The 23,372-nt window shown below is 49.3% G+C and overlaps 1 protein-coding gene across 4 annotated transcripts in view; it reads right to left on the reverse strand.

Annotated features, from left to right (window-relative positions):
- ZMAT4 (zinc finger matrin-type 4) overlaps positions 1-23,372 on the reverse strand; it is a 107,487-nt gene that overhangs the window by 40,187 nt on the left and 43,928 nt on the right. For all 4 annotated transcript variants that reach the window (XM_025203449.1, XM_006023028.3, XM_006023026.3 and 1 more), the window contains 2 exons: positions 11,273-11,429; positions 1,303-1,530 (listed from right to left, as the gene is read on the reverse strand). In XM_025203449.1, the coding sequence (XP_025059234.1) occupies positions 1,303-1,530; positions 11,273-11,429 (385 nt within the window). The remainder of the gene's footprint in view (positions 1-1,302; positions 1,531-11,272; positions 11,430-23,372) is intronic.

Here is a 23,372-nt window from a genome sequence, read left to right on the forward strand (position 1 = left end):
GAGTCATATTTATGATACTGTGAGTCATCCCGCTCATCCCGGGTACCTCACTATGGGTCTGGGTAACCATTACAAGTTCTATTAGAAACCAAGAAAGGCACAAGCGACAGTATATATTTATGAGTTATTAAAGGGAAATTCAAAAGAGACTAATGGGAGCATTATGGAACATCCCGCTGGCACACGCCACATCTCCTTTACCGCCTTGAAAATCAAACCCATCTCACTCTCCGGTCTGTGATAATTAAATCTTCTCGTGCGCACATAATGCACGAGGTTAGAGCAATGCGGAAAACGGCCTTCAAAGATGGCCCTTCCTCCTCGGTGAGGAGCGGTCTCGCGCTAACTATTTGGCATCCTCAGTGGCTATCCAGCGGCCCTGCTCGCTTAACTGCAGAGGAGCAGAGCGGTGCACCCCAGGTGAGAGACAGCCCGTCTTTGGCGCAGCCTGGCAGCGTCTTCATCAGACGCAGGAACGGGAAAGAGGAAGCAGAGATATCCGTCCTCTGTCATAACCGTTACCTGTCTTGACTGCTTAACTGCAGCCGAAATCCAGATGCAGATTTCTGTTACGTCGACGGGCTAGACCAGCTCCCTGAACGGCGACTGTGGCGCCCCTTTTCAAACGGGTGCCGAGGTGAGCCTGAAAGGTAGCCGTAGGAAGGCCTATCCGACTACCTAGTTAAAGGACCGCCCTTTGGCTTGCCGTGCAAAATACAGACCCCCTCCAAGCATCACATTTCCAGAAGACGTTAACGGATGCCTATTGGGCATTTATACATGTGCTCGGGGTGGGGGAGAGGGCACTTTAATTTGAGTGGCTCCGAGGGCACCTGTACACATGCGCTGAGGCTGCTCCAATGTGCTGCAATGACAACACTCGGTGCCTGTTCCCACAAAAGTAAGGCCTGCAAAGTAGGGACTCCTTCGTCCAAGACTGCACAGCGAGTCAAGGTACAAGAACAGCACCCCAGCAGGGTCAGTAGACCACCAACATCCCCTCCGCCAGCTCCAAAAGCGGCGCTCCCGTGTGGGCTGGAGATAGGAATGGGCTAATGCAAGAGACTCTCTCTGAGAGCCTCTTTCTTAGAGAGAGGCACAAGCGACACTGATGGGAGACAGCCGTGACCGCGAAGGAGAGGATGGTGTGGAAAGCAGCAAAGGCTGCCGAAAGCCTGGAAGGTGCCACGAGAAACGATGGAGGGGAGGGAAAAGCCTGGCCAGGTCGCAGACAGCCGACCCCCAAGAGGACAAGTCTGCTCTGTCCACGCGCAGGCGGCGTACGTTCGAAAAGGCTCTCACCTCTCAACTCTCCCAAGTCCAGCGTTTTCCCTAGCTGTTCGAGTAAGTCAGCCCGGGCTGCGTTCTTTTTGTGCTTCTTGCCATCGTAATGCTGCTGGGCCATCACGGGGTTGTTGAACCAGGCGGCGCAGAGCTGGCAGTATCTGTCCGAGTCTCTTCTCTGATGAGGCGAAGGGATGACGGGAGAGCTGTCCACGTGCGGCTGCTTGAGCGAACTCAGCGTGGTTTCTGCAAAAGGAAACAATCAGAAGTGATGCTCTTCCAAGGTAACCGCTAATGTTAGGACAAGGCCAGACCTCAAGGAGAGACGCCAGGAGGTACTGGCAGCAGTTACAGCTTCTCGTTACTAAGATTACCGCTCCGCACATTTAGAACGATGCCGCTTAGAAATCTACCGTCTGCCTTAAAAACCAAGTGCAAGCGTGCTTAGGCAGCAAGATGCCACTGCTCGGTTATCTGCCTCGCACCAGCTTGGACGGAAAAGCCAGGTCTCATTGTGGCACCGTGGTTTATCATTGCTATGGACCACTGCCCGGTCAAGCTCTCTTTTTGCAAACAGTTTCTTGCATAAAAATTTGCTGGTGACGAACAACCAAAAAACATATATCAAAGCAGAAAGATCCTGCGCATTTAAAGCCAACCCTCTCTCCAAGTAGGGAGATGGTTACAGGTTTATAATCATCTCATCATTTTTTGCCTCAGTGTGTTTGGACATGAGAAACAAAAAAAACCCAACCCAGAGAAAGCTGGAAGAAATTTAAAACATCATTTTTATGTTTTAAAGGTAACAACAAAGGTAACCAGGAGCCATCCCCCTCTCTAAATGTCTTAATGCAGTGCTGACTACTAGGTGCCTCTTCTTGCTCCCAAAGGGTCACCGTGTCACCACCGGTTTACTCTTGCAAATGCAATCCTGATCCAAACGTTTCAAAAGAAAAATGGACTATTAGTCATCACAGACTAGGGCCTCAGCTTCTGATTGCCACAGCCTCTCCAGCGTATATTCTAGCTGGCACAGCCACAAGAGATTGTTTACAGTGGCAAAGAGGAAAATTGCAATAATATTGGGATACTGAAGCACACCATTATTGGCACTTCATTAGCGTACCTTGCTCATAAATTCCTTTTCATGTTGGGTTTTTTTTTTTTAAATTTGTTTAACGTCACCTTTTTAGATAAAATGTCTGCCGTCTAAATGATTAGCAAGCCGTGCTCTCAGGAAAGGAGCTTCTTGGTGTAAGAATAGGAAAATGTGCAGCCTCTTGAAATCAGTTTGAGAGCGCTCCTGATCAAAAGGCTTAGCCGAGCCCTAATGAGATCACGTGCGCCGATGATGACATAATGTCATTGCTTCACTCTGCCAAGTGGGGCTGTAAGCAAAATAATGATAGATGTAGACGTATAATTATGACCTGAACCCCTTGTGCTCTTCCCCATGCTTCGGGAGTGTTAATATATGTTACAAATCTTCAGTAGCCCTGCCTGCGAAAGATCTCTATTAGCTGTCCTCCAGGACACTGTATCTCGCTTCTAAGGTTACCTACAACCAGGCTCGATTTCCAGGGTTTTCTAATGCCTATTGTTTTTGATGACAATGGCAAAGAGATCACATTTTCGTTGCCCGAATTATTGTTGGCTCCGACACACCATTCTTCTGCTTCCAAACCCTGGGTCTGGGAGCAGCCTAGAGAAGAGATTTCTAGGCTGATACTCCAGATGCACCGGCAAGAACAAGACCCTCCAGAGGATTCACAAAATGAGCTCTCTCGGCCAAGAGTTAACAAAAGGACCGCAGATTTGACCCGAACATCGGGGACGCTGCAAGGGCACAGGACGTGGCATAGCTGAGGTCCGCCATGACCACAGCTGCCAGATGTGGCCCTTTTCCCCTCGCTCACAAATAAAGAGAGCCGTTCTGCGGCGGACCCCGCTGCAAGCCCAGTGTGAAAAAGGAGCTTCGGGGCACAACTGTTGAGCACTCCCACCTCTGCGAACTGCCTCTTCTAGCTAGCTGGAGGTCTAATTTCTAGTGTTTTGCCCACGTTTTTCTACTTAGAGTAACCGCAAGACCAAAAAACCTCTCAGTGCCTCTCCCAATCCACTTGCCTCCATTCGCTTTGCCTGGCCCCAAGCTCGCAGTCAGTATATGACACCGGTTTGTACCAGACCACATACACAGCAATTTGTTCTGTACATTTATTCCCAACACTTTATTCAATACTGAAATCATTCCAGCTCCAGTTTCACATACTCTGGTGTTTTCTGCCATGGAAATATAATAACTAACTCTTTCCTTTCTGCCTCTCACAAAAGGTTTTCATTAAGCAAAGAATAACCAAACCTGTTCTTTGAAAGAACCCACATGGAGCTGTCACTCGGCAGGAAAGCCCAGACTGTATTTTCCTCATCAAGTCACTGATTTGCCAACAAATAAAAGTATTCCCTCTAGAAACAGCGCGTGCCGGAGATGCTAACAAACAAAATACGACACCACCAAGCCCCTAAAGCCTAAAAGGCAATGAAAACAATCCAGAATAATGGCAGGAAAATATTAAGTGATCCTGTAATTGAAGGCTGGGACCTGAAACACACACCAGAGGGAAGAGCTACGGATGCAAAGCGAAGCAGGCGCTGGTCTGCAAGGGGGACCACTACAGTTGCCTGTGCAAGAGTACGACTCCTTGGATGCTGCTCTCGGCATCATGCTGCAATTGAAACCAGGTGTCCACGGGGAATGGGTCTCCATGGCAGACTGTCCTGCCCTCTGGATGCCTGGTGCACTGTGCAGGGAAATAACTCCCTGCACAAACTTCTCTGCAACGGGGGGTGTCCAGGTGCTTATTCCACTTCGGCCCGACTTTGGAGACGGGGCTGGACGCCTCCACCCTGCTGGCCTATTTCCACACGCTTAGATTTACAAGCGCTTTCGCCGGCTGCCGCTTTTTGTGAAGGGAATCCAGGAATAGAGGCTGCGTTTGCTTCTGCTCCAAAACTGTGCTATTGAAAGGTCTTGCAGCGCTAAACTGCTCTCTTCCTATCTTTATACTTGACTGCTGAGATTATCTGCAATAACCATAGAGGCGCCTGGGCATCTGGCACCTTATAAATACAGCTATTTTTATGTCCCAGGATCCAGGAGTTACAGTGCCGTGGTATATTAGACATGCTGCTTGCGGAGGCCTCAAGCTATAAAGTTAAAAGGCACTGGCTCTATGGGCCAGCTTTCGCTTGGTTTTTATGTTGGATGTCATCTTGGAAGGGGACGAGGGTGGCCTAAGTTCATATAGCTAGTAGTGTCATCTGGATTTATAGCCAGTGCATGCTAAAAAATGATGACTGTATTTGCTGCCCTTTGCTGCTCTGCTGGCTAAAAGGACGAGCGAACTCTAGTTATACACCACAGCACATCTCCTAAACTGAAGAGCGAACTCTAGTTATACACCAAAGCCCATCTCTCATCCACTTGTATCGCCAATTAGCAATTTGCACTGATCAAAACCAAATTCCTGGGGAAAGGACATCCCTTAGGCCTTGCCCTTCTCCACAAAGTGGTTTGAACCCAAGTAAGCCAGAAAGCAAATGCGGCAAGCCAGCAACAGAAGCCCGTGTGCACGGAGAGTGCCCGCAACAAGCCACCAGGTCACGTATCTTCCCGTCCACGCTCCTCCCTGTTCGCGGGGCACAGATGATGTTCGGAAAGCAACAGGTGCAAGGCAGCAAAGAAACCATCCTCCTCTTAGTCACACCACCTATCTTACAACTACCACTAGCCAGCATTCAACCGACAACTAATGAAAAGCACCTCCAGCGTCCACTGGACTTCAAAATCCTCCTGCACAGAAAGAGATGAAAGCGGACTTGGCTACACGTGTGAATGTACCTTTGTGGCATACAGGGTTTTCTCCCCAAAAAGAGAACGGGGGGTCACCCTCCTGAGCAGCAGCACGAAAATGAACAGCCGAGCACAGTGCACCGTCAGGTTTTATAAAACGTGCTCCTGAAATCCCAAGAGCCGCATGTGCCAGGTGTGGGTCTGACTCTGATTCTGCTACTGTAAGAGCCTCAAGTAGCTTACACTGGTCTGTCTTGCCTCCGTCGCCAGTGGAGGACGGAAGTGGGGAAGTCCTGCTTTTGCTGAAAGTTGGAAACACTTTAGTAGGCAGGCGATGGGTTGCTGCTTGACGTATTTCCTGTGCGCAAAGCCTTCTATTTATAGGCATACTTAACAGACAGCAAGTGCTCATCACCATCGGGCTACAGGAGCTCAGTGTAACAATAAGACGACATTAGTGACTCCTCTCTACCAGTCTGGAGGCTATTTTCGAATGCTCCTCAGACGGACGAAAGCCCAGAGATGAGACAGGCGCAGGCCGCCGACCGGTTGCCACCACATTCTGCAAATGGCTTTATTTCACCGCGTCCGACCAACCCGAAGCTGAGAACTGGCGCCAGGCGTCAGAGAAGAGACAAAGCAAAACACCGAGGGAACTTGGCTTCTTGTGTTTCGGGCTGTTACGAGCGAGCAGATTAATGTGTCCTCAAAAACGTGGGTGCCATTGACATCTTGGCGTTTCACTCGCCGGTGTCATTTCTTACCCACCGAGGCAACACGAGGCCTTGTACGGCAATTAACTAGTGGCTCGGAAATCATTGCTCTGGGGACACGGCGCTTCCTGAAGAGACGATTCATCATCGGCCAGGCTACTCTCCTGGTGCTCAAGTGCAATTCTCCACCTTCCTGAAAGGATGTCAGCAGGTCCCCACACTTTGATAAATGAAGATAGCAGCTCTTCTTCTACCCACAGTCCCCTGCTTTATAACTCGCACTGATGACTGCATTCAGCTTGACAGATGCTGGAAGTGACGCCGGAGATTAATCAAAACTGGTGGCGGCAAAGCCTCCGAGGGCCCCCGCCTCGCCCTGCAAAAGAAGCAAGAGAGGCTCACCAGTATGTCACCGTTGTGAAAAAGCTTCTCGTCGGATCCCTAGCAGCTCCGACAGAGAAACTAGACAATCAAACACCTGCGTTTTGTTCAGCTACAACAGAAAGGCACAAGTGGCACGTTTCTGAAAGGTATCAATCCCGAGCTGAGATTTCCTACGGTAACGAGCCAGCCAGAGAAGCAGCGTCGCTTTGTGCAGAATACGCAGGACCGTATCTGCAAAATGTATCTGTCGTCTTCCTCCGGCGGGAGAACAGGGCTGCTGCGGGGTGACGAATGCCGTTCCAAGCCAGAGGGGAAAGCATCTAGATTGCCTGATAGCAGTATCTTGGTATGCCCTCTTTCAGTGACAAAAGTGCTAAGACAAAGAATATTAGATACGTAACGGTGCTGCTTTGCCCAAATCAGTCAGGGTACACATTATTCACAGTTTAGGATCCACGTGACATGCGCTGTGCTGATGAAGCAGGAGAGAGCTCAAACAAACAGCTGTGTGTACAGCATGCCAATGCACGAGCAAGTCCTTAATCTCTCTGGGGCTGCACACGCATCCAGAGAAGGAAGGGGGCTCCCTCCCACGCCGGCTTGGTATTTGCCTGGGAAAGCATTCACACAAGCTAAGGTGTGGAGTACGTCCATGCACAGGAGGATGAATCTGGGCGGCAAGGTGAGCACAGATGGTGTCCATCTTCAATCCGAGCCTGTCCTGAACCAGCGACCAGCTCTGAGATAAGGGGCTCTTGTTCATCCCGAAGGGGAGTCAAACCAAGCTCCTGGCTCCCTGCAATTATGAACATCCCCCAGGTAATTTCTGGGGGAGCGCACCGGGTAGGACTGGTGGTCTGGCCAATGTCCAAGGAGGCCCACAATTTTAGTAGAAGATGCTTTTAAAACGCAAGTGAAAAACAAAATGCGCTTACAACACCAACTCTTTCACTAAAGAAAGACTCTCTCTCTCTCGGTTTCCCCTGCAGTTTCTGCTGCATGCATTAGTCTTCATTTTCTCTCCTAAATTTATTTTTGACTGTGATTTCCAGAGATGTTTCCCCCCTGCTTCCAGTGCTGAGAAGAGCACGCGGCTGTGTGCGTACGCCATGACTCGGAGAAACACAGATGTATCGGATCATTTCTCTCCTCGCTTTAGCATACCAGACGAGTTGCGTAAATGCTAGAAACAGGTAGGCGCGAGAGTGCTAGCAGCTGATGGTATGACAAGCCTCAGGAGACCTGAGATGGTTTCGTGTGTCCATCCCACGCTGCGCACCGGCTCCATCCCCTCTCTCTCTCTCTCTCCCCTAACCAGGCAGCCCAGGGGATTTCCTCAGGTCTCAGGGCTGGAAGGACAAGGGGAGGCATTTTAACGGTTTGAAAACTTCAATTCCTTGCCCTCAAATGGTCAGGGATTGGTAACCTGAGCGAGCACCACTCGGCACACTTGTTCTGTGCTGCAGGTTTGTATCACCGAGGTGCATAGACTGAGTCATCGCACAACAGACCGGGAGAAGCACCTGCCTGCATACAAATGAAGCACCGTTACTGGGCTGAGGAAGCCTGGCATGCCTGGATTTCCTGCTTCAGCACGTGGGCAGCCATCTGAGAACAGTTGGTGTTTGAGGTCTGCCGTCACGTGGACTTCTCAGGCCTGGTTTTCAAAGCCGCCAAGCATCCGCAGCTCTGACTGGAGTCAGCAGGAGTGGCAGACCCTCCGAAACCCTAAAAATCAGCTCCATTACAAATATCCTCTCAATGTTTGCGGTAGGAAGATGTTTCCATGTGCTGTTTTCCCCCTCTGCTGGCACGCTCTGTCCAGGCCGCGGGTAGCTTTCATCCATTCCTTTTTGTGTTCCCTATGGAGCGGAGAGCCTAATGAGCACCCACGCCGATCCTATCTGCACGTTTGCTTGTGGTGCGAGGCCGAGTTTGTGCCTGTTGAGTGCTCGGCGTCCTCTCCCGAGTCGTTGAAAACTCAGATCACCGGCTGGGCTTTTGTAGGGTGAACGTGCATGCTTCCCCCCACCCTAGAAAAGCAAGGAAGCATCGTGAGCTGAGACACCACCATAAAGGGGATGCTCTCCTCTGATAAATGATCCTCAAGCTAAGGATCATAACTGCTGAGCCCCAGCCTGCAGCTGGCGTGCTTTCAGGGACCCTGGAAGGACTTTGCAGTGGCTTTCGCCGTGGTGCACAACCTGGGTGTGCTTTCTCAGTGCTTCAGAGGTAAACTAGACAATTCCCCCGTTGCCCAGGTATCATTTCTAAGGTCCCTGGAATACCAGGAGGGGCTGCATTTCTCAACTGCAGCAACTACCTGACAGCTAGAGATGAATATTAATTGTTCTAAGCTAGTGGTTAGCTTCTGAAGAGATTACATTATCATAATATTACATGCCCATTCCCTTTTTCCTTTTATTTCGCTCATAAATAAACTCCGACTATGACTCATCCGTAGAAGAGTTATGGGGAGAAAGCTGCAGGACTGTGGGGTGGGTGCCAGCCTTGGAGGGCATTGAGCGGTGCCGTCTGGAGTAGGGAGCAGAATATCAAATCCCGGGACCAGCTGTGCCATCATCAGTCATTAGAGTCAGGGCTAGTGGATTGAGCCCTGGGCCTTCTCTGTGGCTGCCTGAATCTTTCTTGACGATGTAGCGGGCCTGCAGGGAGCCTCTTTGCAGGCTGTGGGAGAAACCTTTGTATTTATGGCCGGGACATAAGGGCAACTCACTCACCCTTGTCCCTACCCTCCACCAGCACACAGTCAGCCGATCTATCATTTTTTTGGAGAGCTTGCACTGTAATCTTAGTATTTGCCAATGCAGTGTGAGCAGCACTTGGGATGCTATTCTGCCCCAAGCCGCGATCATACCCCGAGTACTCTTAGCAGCTGCCTCCCAGTAGTCTTGACAGCAGAGTCTCGAAAGCATTTGACAACTCCCGTGTTACGAGGGGCATGAACAGGCTGGTCCAAATTCCAGCGGAGAGATCCCCGTTCTGCGGGAAGACCAAACAGGCGGTGGCCCGAGGGCGTTTTCTGAAACGGGGGGAAGGGAAGGCAGGCTGCTGATTAACACGTTCCTGTTCCTTAGATTCATCAGATCAAAGGCCTCGAAGACATGAGGAACGCTTAAGTTGTTCCTTGCCTGCAATTATTTCAGCTGAAGAGCCCGCGCCACATGGCAATGTAAGTGGGCTGCCCTGCTGGCTCCCCAGCCTCAACTGACTCGACGCAGCTGATTTGCAAAAGTCAGCTCAACCCGTAAAGTGCAATCAGCGCTCGTACACGGTGCTGTCTTGATCTCACCTTTTTTGCCTGCCAGGGCTACTAATGCCCCTGGCAGGGAGGCGCTTGCCCCTGGGTCTGTGTCCCTGTTCTGCAGAGGCGCCTTCTGGGGCCGAAATGAAACGGCAGCCTCCGCTGCGTTCGGTCCTTAGCCGCTCGATGCCTACCTATTAATTTACTCACTGCATATGGGCATGTAGTAGTCATACGGCTCATTAGGAGCTGAAGAAAAAGCATCACTCGGATGGCTGGTGCGCAAGGACCACTCTGTCTCGTGCTGACTAGCACTACCACACTGCTGCCTGGCATTTCCTGACTATTTGTCTGTACTGTCCTCCGGTCTCTTTCTTATTGTAAGGGCTCGGGCACAGACTGACTTTTTTCCCCAGGGGTTTCACAGTCCTGGTCCGCAGCCGGGGATACCAGTCACTAGCGCCACATAAATAGTCAATACCAATACATCTCTCTCATGAGTCAGCCAACCGAGGACTGCGATGTAAAACGGGTCACATCCGATCAGGTCCAGTAGGTCTCCATCCTGGCGGGGACGTGCCCATTTCCAACCATTGCCGTCCATCCGAGTTGGATTTTTAAACCGTAATCTGAATGCTAGGTAACCAAAGTCATAAGCAAAGTGCCAGCTGGTCACTTAGTGCCCGTTGCACCTGTAATGAATCATGGATGACCTGTCACCGTTCCCTTCAGGACAATGATTTCCGTGAGTTAAAACAACGAGTAAGCCCGGGTCTAAAGCAAGTCCCAGCTATTCCCACAGGTGAAAGAGGGGATGGTTCTTAAGGGCAACACTAGCCAAAGACAAGTGGTATTTTATACATTGCCTTCTACAGCCTGGAAAAAAAAAAATCTATTTAATTATACCTAGGATTTACGCACAGCTCATTAGACAGGGGATAAAATGCACAGCTAAATTTAAATCCCTTTCTAAAGGAACTGCCACTGTAGTCATCGTGAAATACGCAGCCCCTATCTGTGGGATTGCAGCACTGCTCACAGGCCCATCGAGCACCACAGATGCTTTGTTCACGTATGCTCCGTCCCGACCGAATCTCGGCGGAAGTTTGGTTTCAACGCGTTTCAGAGATTTGCAAGGATTTTATGGTTAGGCAAACAACGAGATGACTAAATTATCCGATTCCCACGTTTGCCTTTTTAAATGGGAAAGTTAATGGGCTTGCATGATTGAAATCCCTGCAGAGAGTGGCATGAATGCAGGCTAGGCAAGATGCAGGAGGCCATCGATCCAAAACCTTCTTAAGGGCAGGACTTCCCTCCCAGGTAAAAACAAATGATATTCTGCTCCAGCAGGAACAGGCAGGGGTGACTAAGGGCATCAGCCGAGTTGTCACAGAACTTCTGATCATTAAAATGAGCTGTGGTTACACATACCCAGCAGAGACACTGCCTCCCAACATGCAAAATATGTGCAGGAATCTGGATGCTGAGATAACGCGCTAATGGAAGAGTCAACACTGACTGATGCACTGCTAATCTGTGTGGACCATAGAGACAATAATGAGCACCCGCAATTTTTTTTTTAAAAAGGTTATTATGACAGCAAGAGAAATGAAAACCCACTCGTGTGGATCTTCGCTACCCATTGACTTTCTGAACAGAGGCAGTCAAGCCACAGCACTGACCAGTCCTGCTTCTGTGCAGAAGAGCTATTGATCCAAATGGGCCGTGTCCTGCTTTACAACAGTGCCTCGGCAGCAGCGACTCTAGACCTACCTGTGGCCTTTAATGCTGGTTGTTCGCCTAGTAACAGTTTTAACCTTTTGGCATGGATTTTCCCTTGGTAATGAGATTCAGCCACCACTGCAGAGGTGAAGGACATGTTACAGAGTGTGCAGCACTTGTTCTTATCCACCAAGTCGCTGTCACTGCCCTGGATGGAGACAAAAGAGAGACGGGTGTCGTCGGAAATCAGACAGACCCACGCAGCGACTCAAGAGACAGAAATCAGGCTTGGCAGCAATCTTTGCTAGGGCAAACCCCCCAGACAGGCTCACACGGGAACCACTGGCTATGTTCTGGTAGAAGATACGTGACCCAGCTCCGCACCTGCTCCTCTGGCTCCTCCGGGAGGGCGAGGGGCCAGGATCATGGCAGAAGCCCCCCTGTAAGCCCCCCAGGGAGGTAGGAAGCGGACAGCACAGGCACGCCTGCTTTTTTCCTTTCTACGGCATCTTAGCTTCCTGCTTTTAATGACGTTTCTAGTGTCACAACTGCGTGGAAAACCATGAGAATGTGATCCGAGCGTGACCGATGCAGCCTTTCTTGTGTCGTGTTTGGGGCCAGGAGAGCAGCTGACTTTGGCACTGCTTATTTTAGGCTGAATTTGCAAAGACTTGCGTGGCTAATAAAATGAGCCAGGAAACCAGTGCACGGCCCGTAAGGGGCTCTGCTTTTCTCTCATCTCAAGACATTTTAGTGTGCCCTCCTATCCCACAACACCACGCTTGCTCTGAATTGAGAGCTGTTCTGAATTGCAAATTGGCCCAGCCATCTAAACAGGGGCAAACTCCAAAGTTACTTTAAATGTCAGCATTGTTAAGTAGTTCACAGCTGGACTAAGCAAAGCACGGGAGAATGGAAAGGAAGGATTGTGTTGTAGAGAGTACACCTCCCAGGGCTTGAGAGGTGCCCAGACCTTTTCTGAATAACAGCGGCAGCAATGTGACACGATGGAGAGCAACACTTTACATTCAGATAGTAATTTGGCCTGGGATTTTGAAGCTCCCTTTTCGGTCTAGCATTTGCCGGGAGAATTCCTACAAGGAGTGGCTGGCCACCCTCAGCATTTCATCTGCTGGCACTCGCTACTGAACAAGACTCTTTGCTTGCAGCAATGATCTACTACCAGCTGCTAACAAGATAAACCTGAAGGCAAGAGCAACCTAATGGCACCTACTAAAGATAGGAACAAATGCCTGCTGCAAAACCTGTGCAGCAGAGAAAAGCAGCCAGGAAACACCGGTACTGCTTGCTGCTTCCCGCGGGTGGGAACTTGGGGTTTGGACATTGCCAGGGGGTTACCATGATCTGAAAAAGGACAACCACGAAAGAGCCAGGCTGTTTGCGGGTGGCAGGGAAGAACACGCCTTGCAAATTGAGGATGCCAGCGAGTCTTCCTCTAATACCGTGGCTCTCAGCGCGACTGGGGTCTGTGCAATGAAATGGTCTAGCCCCAAGAAAGAAAGTCTCATGAGAGCTCTGGCTCTGGCAACACCCGAGCAAGTCCCAGCATTTCTGAACGCCACAAAATCGGCTGCGCTCAACACCCCCACACCTGCAGACAACCAAACAGAGCAGCGCTGTTGGCGGATCATCTCGCAGAACCGTTAACCTCTACTTTTGTTTCTATGGGTACACCCTGATGGTATGCCAGCTTTGGCTGGCCCTGAAAACAGTCTGTGGAAATCACAGTGCTTCACACAGAAAGCAGGCTGGGACTTCATACAGGTGAACGGGCCCAGGCAGCGCAGTGAATTAGGAGTGCTCCTCAAGCGTGGGAAGCCTGACTGACACGAAGGGGATGATCTCTAAAGGCATCCTACATGGATGAGCTTAGCTAACATCCCACGGTTGCTCCAGTCCCCCTGCCTCTGGAGCGGGGTATCCTGGTGATGTACATGTGCTCTGTGCATCTCCCACCAGCTTGCACAGGCTAGGAGCCCTTATGCTGCTACACAAAGGCAAATACTCCAAGGGATCCTGCTAACGCTGTATATAACCTGTTCTGAACTGGCTCGCTCACTCTCTCAACACACAAGTGCAAGCTGAGTTTCCATGACCAGCACCGCGGCAATTTAGCTTTTGCTGAAATGAGCCTGTTAAAGAAGATGCGTCTGGCTACAACCTAAGCAACTTCTTCTCTCCAATGCTGTCTTTTTCTGTGTTCCCTTTAAAATACATAACGAAGCAAAGATATCCAGCCTGCCAATGAAATGCCTACCCATGCAGAGCCCCTACTGCTGCAAGCCTATAACCTTCTGGAGGAGAAATGCACCAGGAAGGCCTAATTGTCATGGAGTGAATAATTATGAAACCACATCTAGAAGATTTGTGACAATATAAATGCTATTGTAAATACAAGCTGCTGAAACTCCTTGGGAACTGGGAGACAACCTAATTCAACAATATGGTTGTGTGCATTCATTAGGCAGCTTAGAGCTCCTCTCTGCCTGTATCACTCACAGCCCAAGCGATTCTCCCAGCTCAGCAGTCAGCCCCTCGCGCCTGCAGCTAATGCCCCTAACGTTTCTGGTGCAGGTGCCCTACAACAGACACAAAATAAGAGGCAACAATGGGATGAGTGGTTAGTCATACCCACAAGGTGAACTGGCACCAGGAGGAGGAGGGAGGGAGTGCATTTAAACCAATGCCAGTCGGGCCAGACTTTCCCACCCAAACACTTAGCATATAGAATTGGCTCCTTAGTGAGATGCAGCCGAGATTGCATCTTCAAGGCCTCGAATGACTCGAGTGGAGTTAGAGGGTGAAGGCCTGTCCCTTATACTGCAGGCAGGCTGACCCTGAAAGAGAAATGCCTCCAATGGGAGGATCTTGGCTACACCGCTTCTGGTGAGGGGGAGCACTCTTGGGCTTTACCCCTGGCTTGCTCCTTTGCCCTTTTGGCTCGGGGCAAGCGAGACTTGAGGGCACCTTTACTCCAAGGCCTCTGGGCTTGGGGCCTGCACGTAGGATGCCTGCCAGGGATTTGGGAGCACCTGCAGCCCCAGACTGAAATCTGGGAGGAAGGAGACTTGCTGGGGGTAGCGCCACACCGACGGCAGCGGTTGAGATCCGATCAGTCAACATCTGAAACTTACTTCCGACCTGACTGGCCCTGGAAACAACATTTTATGAAAATATATCTTACAGCTGCCAAAAAGAAACCAGGATTTCTGTGGGGAAACGTAACAACGACCATCAATTGGGTAGGCAAGACGGACCTATGCTCTCAGTCTTCTGCGTCACACCAGCAGAGAGCGGGTGTTGAACCAGAGAGCAAAGAGGGCATGACCAGCGTTTTTCCCTTGTTCCTCGCCCACTTGCAGCCTCCAGCATTTAGGGGCTAGGAATTTCTGATGCGGAGCCGTGTCCCCCCACCCCCATGCTCAATGGCTACTGGCACACCTTTCTTTCAAGAACCTGTCCGATCCCTTTTTGAAGCTGGTTCAACTCTCAGCTGCCACAGCATTTGGTGGCAAGGAGTGCCACATTTGTTTAGTGACATGCTGTGTGGTGGGGAGGGAAAAAAGCACTTCCTTTTGTTAGTTTTAAGCTTACTACCTTCTAGCTCTATTTTATGAGCCTAGCTCTTGTATTGTCAGATGGTAAATAATAAATCCCTGTTTACTCTCTCCATCATAGAGCGGTTTCTCTTATTAGACCAACTGCATGGATAGCCAGGCCACTAAATCTCTGTATTTGGCATAAGGATACTCAATTAATCATGTAGTTGCTCCAATAAGATACCACCCACAAAAACCCTTGCCTCTCTCATAAATCCTGGAGCCTTGACGGCTCCATCACTCCAACACTATTACCCATACCCCTTCTGGCCATGCTTATAGAAAGGCCTTCCTCACGGGGAAGTAATCCCTTCCTCAGTATACAATAAGAGGAAGCATTGTTTAAGCCTGCATTTTCTTCCACCCAGCCTGTGCTCCTGGAAGGATGCACAGCTGCTCAGCATCTGGGAGGTAACAAAGCTAGGTGCTTGGCTCAGAGACTGTGCACATAGGTATTCCTCCCCAGATAAGGCTGCCAGTTCTGTTGCATCTCGGGCACTCTGGGCTTGTGACCTTTGTTCTCCACTATGGGAAATGTCACTTTTATCCCTGCAATGATACAGAGGCTGAATGCAAACAGGTATTTTGACAAAAACGAATGGCTGCTAGCTAGGCTGCTGTGTTGGAAACGAGACCAGAACAGTTCAAAGACAGGGAGGCACAGATAAACAAGGCTGCTAGGCAATAAAACCCCTCTAGGCTAGGGACAGACATTACACACAAACCAGCTGACGTGATCAGAAACTGGTTTAAACCTGTAACAGAATAGATGTTCGGGGCACATCAGACAGTTTGAAAATGGCAGAAACTGGTTTGAGATAAACCTGGTTGAATGTAGTATCAGACTTAACTGATTTGGCTCCAACTGGTTTATGCAACGTCTGTCCCAGACCCCTTGCTGGTCTAAGATAAACCAGACTCCCCTAGCATCCCAGCATGCTCTCTGCTCCACAGCAGGGCTGGCCCCTCCCTTCTGCTCCCTGACTGCAGCTCGGCCGAGACTTGCCGAGAGAGTCTGCCTGGCTTCTCCCTGCTAAGCAGGGTTCAGTCCCCCCTCCCCTCTGCCTTACGCAGACACATGGCATTAGCTAACAGACCACACGCTGGCTATGGTCCCTACTGTGGGAGACTACAAAGGCGGATGGGCTTTTTGGAGCTAATCAACAGGTAGCTGGTAATGTCCTTCCCTGGAAAAGCTGTTTAAAAAGAGCTTGGAGAGAGGCTTTGTTTTCTCGGTGGCTTGATAAACCCTGAGTTAGGGGTGATAAACATTCCCTGCTGGGAGGGGCGGGGGGGAGTAGAATAATCAGAGCATCCTGCTGGGCCTGGCCACACCCCCCCCCCGCTCAGCTCAGCACTGGGAATCAAAGGGAGGGCTGCTCCAGCACCTCCCAGCTTCTAGCCTGACCCACGACAAGTATGTGCCTGCATTTCTGGAATGAAAAGGGAATGTCTCTCCACCTCCAAACCCAGTTCAAGCGTTGCAGATTAGACTAGCCTGCAAAGATTGAATCAATTCAGGCTCAGACTTCCTGAATGTCCATCCCTAGCCCTAAACAAGATGCTAGATCCACCTATCAGCATTCTCAAAGAAAACAGCATGGCCTGGCTAATCTACACTGGCCATAATGTTATCTTTCCATTTATCTAGAATAAAGCCTCCGTGATTAGCGCTATAGTAAGAATTATGGTCTTGGAGACTACTCAACTTGATTGGCCCCTGGCACCATAAACCACTGCGCTGGCTTGCCCTTGTGCCCATGTTTTCATGGCGGTGTACAGTTGTCGTCCAGCTTCCGTCACTCAGCTAGACGGCTGTTCGTGGCCCCCCAAGCCCACAATAAAAAACCCCCTCCAGCAATGAGCCATCTGGAGACTGCATTCTGCACTTTGTTTTAACCTCCTGTTCCTCCAACTGATGGTCTATAGTCGTCCCTGGCAAAACAGTCTCCCTTATGAGCTGCAGTGGAACCATCTGGATCTGGTTATTGCCCTCCTCTGCAATGTGCTAGAGGATTTCATTTAAAAAGGGATGGCTTAAACCTGTATCCCTGTCTGGTCTGTTTATGATAGAACGGGCAGCGTGGCTGCAAGGTAAAGGTGGCTAACGTCCCCCCGCATGCCCTCTTTCAAGCCTGCTCTAGTATTGACAAAGCGAAGGCTAACAAGAGAATCGTGTTTTGCACTCTGGACCAAACGGGGAGCAGCCACCCCAGCGGCTGACCTCTCCCCATCCTCCAGTACTGTGCTGACGCAACTAGATTGGTAAAGTGCTTCATCATCCCCAAACTCCAACCACACTGTGTAAAGCAGACCTCTGTGCAGAAGACTAGCACAAGGCCTAAGCCCCACTGTCATCCTAGGCGAGCCGTAGAGGGTGCGTTGGCCTTCTGCACCAACGAGGCATTTTGCACACAGTGCTCCTTCGTGCGTGAAAGATGCTACTTGTGGTGAAAACACCGACTGCTCTTGGGGGAGATTTGCAAAAGGCCCAGGCGCAGAGCCAGCAAAAGCACAGGACCCGATGCCTATTTGTGCCACTCAGATCCTTGGTATTTGGCATAACGGGACCAGTTTGGGCTTGGTAACCGTGCTGCATTGGCGGCTAAGTAGTTCTTGGGGGTGGAAACACGGAAAAGCACCATAAAGCTGAATACCTGCAAATGTTTTTTCCAATACTACAGTTCAGACTCCCTAGATAAGGGGCAGATGCCTGATTGTTTTTGACATTTAATATTCCAGAAAGCAATCCTGCAGGAGAATGCAGGATGGCAACTGTAACCAAATAAGACTTCTCCCCCTCTGCGCTGCACAATCTTGGGCTGCTGCAAGGTACGCTGTGCCGATATATCACCGACTTAATGAAGAGCCAAAGTGAAGGCTCCAATCACCTGAGAGTATTCTTTAGTTGTTAAATGACCGCCGAGTGAGTTTTTGTCTGGTAGAAATATTTACCACGGAGCCGTGATAACCCAGAAGTAAAATCAGCTAAAGGCATCTCGATGCTTGTTTAATCGCCAATTAAGCACCAAAACCTGATCACAGATTATTTGGATGCCTCTCCCTCTGAAGCCCCATCATCATTTACATAATATGTTATACTCTGGCCTCATTGTGTAAGGCATCTCTCTCTGCCTTTGAGTGATCGGCATTAATTAACCTACATTGGTGTTAAAGTACTTGTCAAAAGCTAACTTTGAAAATCCTTCATATTTGCTGGTCCCTTGATGCACGACAAGAAAGAAGCTAGTGCTAGCAAAGTGTTTTTTGCAGGGAAAGGCAAGGAATTATCAGCTCTTAGGACACGACAGCCGTTCCCAAGAACCATGTAGAGCTCCCTTCAATCCAGACCGACTGGCATTATTCACAGATTAAGTTCAGCTGATAAAAAAAAATCCTCCCTGCAACACCTTTCTGCCACAGCGCTGTGGCATCTGCTGCAACATTTAGGGTTGTGCTTAAGGAAAGCTGCTGTAAGGGACTAGGATTTTCCTTTTAAAGCAACTAAACCGGCAGCAATTAAAGACTTTTTTTTTTTTTTTTTGCAAACATCTAGTTGGTCTAATAAAAGATCAGACCTCTACCGTGAGTCCCGATTCCTTTAAACCAGCAGTGGGCATTTTACATCAGAACCACCTTGAGCAGCACACAAGCAGGCCCATTTCCACCCTGCGAAATGCTTGCTCTTCATCCAAAAAGTTATGGCATACCCATGAGATGCAGCATCAGCCGGGAAAGCAAATGCCTCTTTGTTCCCTCCTCCACCCGGATCCATTTTCACCTATAGGAGGCAGAGAGTCATTGGGAAATGGACTCCTTTTCATGACTTTGCCCAATTTGTTTAATACCAAGCATCCTAAACCTTAGGGGGAAACTTTCTCAGAAGGATATTTTGGGCTCTGAGTGCAATCCACACTCCTGTTAAATAGGATTCGTTCAAGGTATTTTACATGTCTTCAAAGAGGAATGACATGAAAGTCAAACGCCCGGGAAAAATGCTCCCACTTCATTGATCATCAATGGCTGCAACACACAAAGAATCAGCAACAGAGCTTTTGTCTGAAAACCTGATACACTGCAGGGTTTATGCGCTGGGGTCTCTCTCTGTGTCTCTCAGTGACGCTTTCTTTCCAACCTACTTTCAGAGTTAGGGAGCAATTAAGAAAGGCAGGTTATTCCTGTTCCTTGTATGCCGATATGCAGATTAGTATTAAACTATTCCTTTTCTTCCACTGGCCAATAATGTTTCTGGATGAGCAATTCAAAGCCTGCGTGAATTGAACCCACCGAGCTCCTAGCAATTTCAGAGGGTGTTGAGTAGCTAAATCCCTAGTGGGATTTCAGTGTCTCCCTCTCCATGCATAATACAAACACACCTTCTCGGCTTTACTCCCACCAAGTTTCCTTTTAACCTCCTAAGAAGCAGCAGCAGCAGCATTAAGGGAAATGTTCTGGCTCAAATGTTAATTAATTAATTACACACATCTGTGGCACATTTTGTCAGCAGTCCTACCCTCCTCATTCCTTCCATTCGGACACACTCCCTGCACCTAATGGCCAGATGCTCCGAGCCTTGTTCTGACCCTGACGGGTAATTACGCTGCCTGTCACTTTGTCAGGGATGGTTTATGTGTAACCAGCCAGGCTGCGGGAAACCTGAGCCCGGCTTCTTTTGTCGATGTTTGAGTGACACCAAGATGAAAGGATTGCGTAGTCATCGAGTTAAATCACATCCCTTGTAGATCAAGAGGCCCTAGCCTGGGCAAACACCGGGGGAGGCAGCCACCTGCCCCTGCGGGCTGGGTGGAGAGAGGCTGCATGCCAAGGGCATCTAGGGGCTGTTCAGACATGACAGCCTGCTTAGGGGAAGGCAGCCTGCTATTCTGGGACGCATGCCTTGCCCTGCAGGCTGCCGGCATGGCGCAGCAGACAGGTCTTTTCCCGAGAGCAGAGCGGCAGCATCAGCCAGAAAGACAATCTGGGGCAGAGGTACAGAGAAGCCTGTCTGCATCAGACGGCTCCTATGCACAGAGGGGTGCCCTTTTCCATAGTGGGGGTGAGTCTAAACCGCTTCAGTTCAACTGGTGCAAATCTCTGCAGACTCTTCTTGCAGTGTCGCTTTACTTGATCTCAGACAGATTCAAACTGAACCACATCACCCTACGCTGACACCCAAATATGTGCCCGCACATGGGGGCAAGGCTTGGGAAGCCTTGAGTGCTTGGTGTGCCCGAGTGGAAACACGTGCTTGGTTTCTACTTCCAAGCTCTTCTCTGCAAGCAGGAGACCAGGCACCGGTGTTAGAAGTAGCTGAGATTCTTTGTGGATTCAAAGAGCTGGGACTACAAGTAAAACCCCACTGTTACAGGACGGGTGACAAAATGGGTTTTGCAACACAGGTGGATTCGGCACGTTCCCACTCAGAGCTGAGAATGCAGGCTGCTACCCCTCGTGTGCACCTTTATCAGCTGCGTTGCCATCGGTCTCATCTGAAATTCAGTTGCTGCTCGGGACCGTCTCTGCGACTCCTGCTGGAGTACAAAGCCCAACATCCAGCAATGCAAATGGGACTGAGCAAGTGCCCAGGCTCGGGGCCTAACTGGTACCTCCCAGCTGCAATACCGCACCCATCTACCAGCAAAGGAGCACTTCCCGCAACTGCTCTTGCTGACTCCCAGGGTCCTCCCTTCTCCCAGTGTTTCACAGCCCTAGCCCCCTTCACAGCCCTGCCTCAATGACAGCATAAGCCACACTTCTTTCTGCACAAAATCCTCATGGGCTTTGCCCAGACTAGAAGATGAGAGCGCCTGTCCAGGGAGGAGCTTGCCACAAAGCGCGCATCACGTGGAAACACTACGTACGGCACACAAAACCCCACTTGGTGCCAGCCGCTTCCCAAAAATGAGACCATCCACCTCTCTGCAATTCTGCATTCACATCTAACCATGCAGCTAATTCACAGGGCTTCTTGCCATCATGCTAGAAACTTCAAAGCAAATCTTGAACATCCGACAGAATTAACTTGAGTTATTCGGATGCTTGTTAACAAGTCGCTAAGAGGCACAATCCTCACAAAAGCCAGTGCTGTTGCAGTCCTTTGCGAGAAGTCTCTTAAGCAAGCTTAGGGAAAAGCCAAGCAGATTTTTCTTCCATAGATGCGAGTCTCTTGTCCTCATTTTCTAGGTTTGACTAGGAAGAAAAGGTTATGTGAACCCTTGAAACACAGCAATACGAAACATAACACTCAAAGCACTGAGAAACATCTCTTAAATTTGAGTTCATTTTTGCACATCAAGACAGCTTGGCTGCTAAAAGGCAAAGTCGGAGGCCTGGACATCTTGTATATTGGCGCGTGCTTTTATAATGCTACAGAGAAATAGGGAGCGTTGCCTTAAGATGACATGGATCTCTTGCTGAAAAGATTCTTGCACCTCAGAATATCGTATCCTGGAACCAATAACACAACATTAATGGATGCAATCTGCAAGATAAATTAATATGCAACCTCTCCTGGGTCTAGCAATGCCACGGTCCATGCCTAATTCAGGAGGGAAATAACGAACTTCCTCTTCGTCAGAGGCTGGATTCCCGCCTCTGCTTGCAGCTCAAGGGACAACAGGTTTTCCAAGCGCTTGTTTAAACTAGGCAGGATTAGGCACCGGGGAGTATACGGGAAGGAAGCAAAGAGTGGTTTCACACTGTACCAGTTCCTCTCCTATGCACGTCTCCGCTTCATTTCTACCGAAGAAGAAATTAAATGTTCTCCATTCCTAATTCCTTTACTTCAACTTGTCTATAGCAAGAGGCACATTTCAGCTAAAACCTGTGATCGGGTACAAAGTCTGCCCCATATCAGAGATCATTAGTGCTTAAAACCAAGCGTCTGGCTTTAGTTCCTCCGTGGGCACATTTGCACAAGACACTTACTGCGCAGTAACCTAATACCACTGCACAGTAGCGTGCCGGGCAAAAATCTTGCTACTGCTCAACGTTATTAGGCTACCACCCAGTAGCGCGGGTTACTGCGCACTGCACTAGCACTCAGTTAACTGAGTACTGAACTTAACGCACAGTAACTAGGGCGCATTAATGAATGCGGGGAGGTGCCCTGTAAGTACTAAACATGTCGCTTAGGGCATGTGTTCATCCTGGAAAAGGAACTGTCCAAATACTGACGGTGCAGGGAAATGGTGCACCAATAACCTACTTAGCAAGTCCGAATATGAGCCTCCGAAGAAAGAAGCCGGCATCCTTTATGCTTTGTTCACAGAGAACAGCAGCATCAGCTCCTTTGCTTAACTGTCCGTTGCATTTCCTACAAGGCATACGGGAGTCTTTGCAGTATGTAAGCGAGTGTCGTTTTACTTGCGTTCCCTCAAGCACGTCATGTCTTACGATCGTCGCCCCTACAGGTTGGGGCTATTCTGACAGCTGGGGTCAGGAAGAGCATGCGGGTGGGCTTCTCTCCACATCATCCCCTCTTCCCCAAAGCAGGCAACGCCTCTATCGTCGTCAAACGGGTCACAAGAAGACCTAACCAAGCCCAATTTCCATTTCTGGGATGCAAGGACACGATCGCTAATTTGAAAGGGTCGCCAACACAGCCCGTGACCTTCTCAGATTACTTTTCGCTGAAATGTTAAGTGCAAATTTGAAGGAAAAGGTCAAGAATCACTCAGCACTCCCAAAGCCGGGAGATTTATTGTACCCAAAATATTTAAACAATGAAGAGCTGCCTAATAATTGGGTAGTGTCAAACCAGGGCTTTCTGCAATGAAGGGATAATGGGTGTTTAAGGAGGAGGGCATGTTTTCATAAGCATCGTATAACAGCAAATATTATCCTCCATGTTATTTAAAGGTCAAATGGAAAATTATGTTGATAATGTAGAATCTGAGACGCCTGGTTCATCAAATAGATACAACCTGAGCACTCCTTCCTTCCTCACAACCTTTTCCCTTTAATACCACTTGGAAGGAAAACCAAGTCTTTCACTTCTGGTTAAAAGCATACAAGGGCTAGAAGATACGGTCACATATAGTACCATTTCCTATGCAAGGAGGCAAAGGGACCCTTTCTGGCGACCTACACTTTTACGCAGAAGTCTACTTGGTCTCCGAGAACGTCATGCTCAAGTAACTGCGTTTTTAGTATCATTAAAATCACTGTGCCATGGCTTGAATAACACTACTAGCAAGCTGAAGTGAGCGGGACCCAGCTGCATCTTGTATGTGGTAATGATGCCATCATGCTGCCTTCAAGATGTGGTCTAAATATTTCTGCTCTCTTTATGCTAGACTAGAATACAAAGCGTTGGATAAAATCCGAGCAGTGACAGGTAAAACATATTCCTCCCTGGGAACCTGACTTTGCAAACTTTGAGGTGCAAATGTTCTGATCAGGTTTTCCCTCTTACGTTGTTATAGCATCAATAATTTTTTGGGTTGTGGCTTTTGCACATCTCCCTCAGTCACCCGATTTGCAAGTAACCGTTCTTCCATAAAGATGTATTCCTCGACACAAGGAAACAC

This window comes from Alligator sinensis, unplaced genomic scaffold, assembly GCF_000455745.1.
Source record: "Alligator sinensis unplaced genomic scaffold, ASM45574v1 scaffold98_1, whole genome shotgun sequence".
Classification (NCBI taxonomy): Eukaryota; Metazoa; Chordata; order Crocodylia; family Alligatoridae; genus Alligator; species Alligator sinensis.